This window comes from Sphaeroforma arctica (genome assembly GCF_001186125.1).
Source record: "Sphaeroforma arctica JP610 unplaced genomic scaffold supercont1.609, whole genome shotgun sequence".
Classification (NCBI taxonomy): Eukaryota; class Ichthyosporea; order Ichthyophonida; genus Sphaeroforma; species Sphaeroforma arctica.
The window spans coordinates 5,042-6,960 of record NW_014039949.1 but is presented as its reverse complement, the minus strand read 5'-3'; the positions used below and the strand labels follow the sequence as shown (position 1 = coordinate 6,960).

The 1,919-nt window shown below is 41.0% G+C and overlaps 2 protein-coding genes across 2 annotated transcripts in view; one reads left to right on the top strand and one right to left on the bottom strand.

Annotated features, from left to right (window-relative positions):
• Positions 1–536, bottom strand: part of SARC_07577 (hypothetical protein) — a 6,737-nt gene extending 6,201 nt beyond the window's left edge. Inside the window, exon 1 of the mRNA XM_014298475.1 lies at positions 396–536. Within this exon, the coding sequence (XP_014153950.1) occupies positions 396–466 (71 nt within the window). The 5' untranslated portion in view covers positions 467–536. The remainder of the gene's footprint in view (positions 1–395) is intronic.
• Positions 537–742: 206 nt separating this feature from the next.
• SARC_07576 (hypothetical protein) lies at positions 743–1,919 on the top strand. The gene has a single exon (XM_014298474.1). The coding sequence runs from the start codon at positions 823–825 to the stop codon at positions 1,384–1,386; it is 564 nt and encodes a 187-aa protein (XP_014153949.1). The 5' UTR covers positions 743–822; the 3' UTR covers positions 1,387–1,919.

Sequence of the window (1,919 nt, the reverse complement as noted above, 5' to 3'; positions counted from 1 at the left end):
TATATATATATAACACACACACACACACACACACACACACACATATATATATATATATATATATATATACATATACATATATATATATATATATATATATATAATATTGAAGAGTTTCTATTTTCACTTTCAAACGATAGGCTTACAGACAACAACGATTATATAAGCAAGATCAGATGAACTCTTCATTCGCTATCCAATTGTTCGAATTTCGCAGAATTGGCTGAACTAGCGCGATTTTATCAATGCACATAGTAGATAGGGATTCTTGATCTTGAGTATCTAGCGTAGTTTATATACTGACAAACTGTCATTGTCTATATATAGTCATACTGGCCTTAACTTGGCATGCTGCATACGTACTTGCAGGTGCTAAGATGCAAGTGAACACTCACCTGAAAACGCCAGCTTCCACAATACCAAACGCATCAGGAGGTGTGACCTCGTCCTTCGAGTACTCCTCCATGGTCCAGCCGTTGTCTGTATACTCTTAGCCTGAAGGAAGCGCTTGGCACACAGCCACCATAAGTATCGAACATATGTTTACAATAAATGTATATAGCCGAAATTGAGTGTTTATATACATTTTTTTACATAAAAAAAACTTTTTTGGCTGAGTTCCATTGTTGGTCTGAGGTCTCTCATTTCTCGGAGACTCCGAGTTCTCAAGTTGTTGACTGTGATATACAGTATAAATATATAAATACAATACATAAATACATACATGCTGCGTTCATATAAAGTACATATATACACACTGTTGCTAACATATACACACTGTTGCTAACGCGATAAAAGCCACACCCGTCTACAGTCATCACCATGAACAAGGTCAAAGTCATCATCTGCCCAGGAAACGGGTGCAATAATATCCGAAATGCAAACTGGTACGGCCAGTTCCATGACGAGCTCACATCGCGTGGAATCACATCCGTATGCCAGACCTTTCCTGATCCATACGTTGCCAGACGGTCGCTATGGTTACCTTTCATCGAGTCGCTAGGCACAGATACCAACACGATTCTTGTGGGACATAGCAGTGGGGCACAGGCGGCACTGAGATACGCAGAGACGCACGAATTAAAAGCCATAGTGTTAGTGTCAGCTACTTACAGTGATTTGGGGGATGCAGGTGAACGTGCATCGGGGTACTACCCCCAAGGAGAGACGAATCTGTATGATTTCGAGGCTATGAAGAGGAATGTAGGGATCATACACCAGTTTCATTCGGATACAGATCCGTTCATACCTTTGAAGGAGGCGGAGCAGATTAGAGATGGGTTGGGAATTGATGATAAAGGCTATCACATGCTGAAGGGTCGCTCACACTTCTTTGACTCATTTCCCGAATTAATGGACGTTATTGAGTCGATAATTAAAGGATAAATGGACTGTGAAGGAGCCATACGGGCACAATATATATATATATGGCGACGTAAAACCATAGCCATCTTTTACCGAGCTTATGGTGATACATCTAGGAAAACTTGGGGCTCAACGAAAGCGGCAGTAAAATCGATAGCAGTCTCTCTAAGACTCGGCACTATTAGCCATAGACCGCCCGGGTTTGACTGTTGTAGTCGCATTTGCTACAAGATATTCATAGTCATGCTCCGTGACTAGAATCGTATTTAGGCCTACAGGAGATATTCCATAGATTGTACCGGACATGTGGCTTACAAAATCAATCTTACGCGTGCAACGTTGAGGTGTGAGTTTCATTTGTAGGAGTCGAAAACTGTGAGTCATAACCGAATGCATTTGGGCATCCGAATGACATTCGTTCAAATAGAATCGCCGATTACATGATGTATGAACTGAAAGCTTTACTGTCGATATATTTCAGTGTATCGGCTGTGATTGCTGATACTGAACCTTTGAAGAGTAAATCCTTGTAGGCTCTAGAAGTTGAGAGCAAG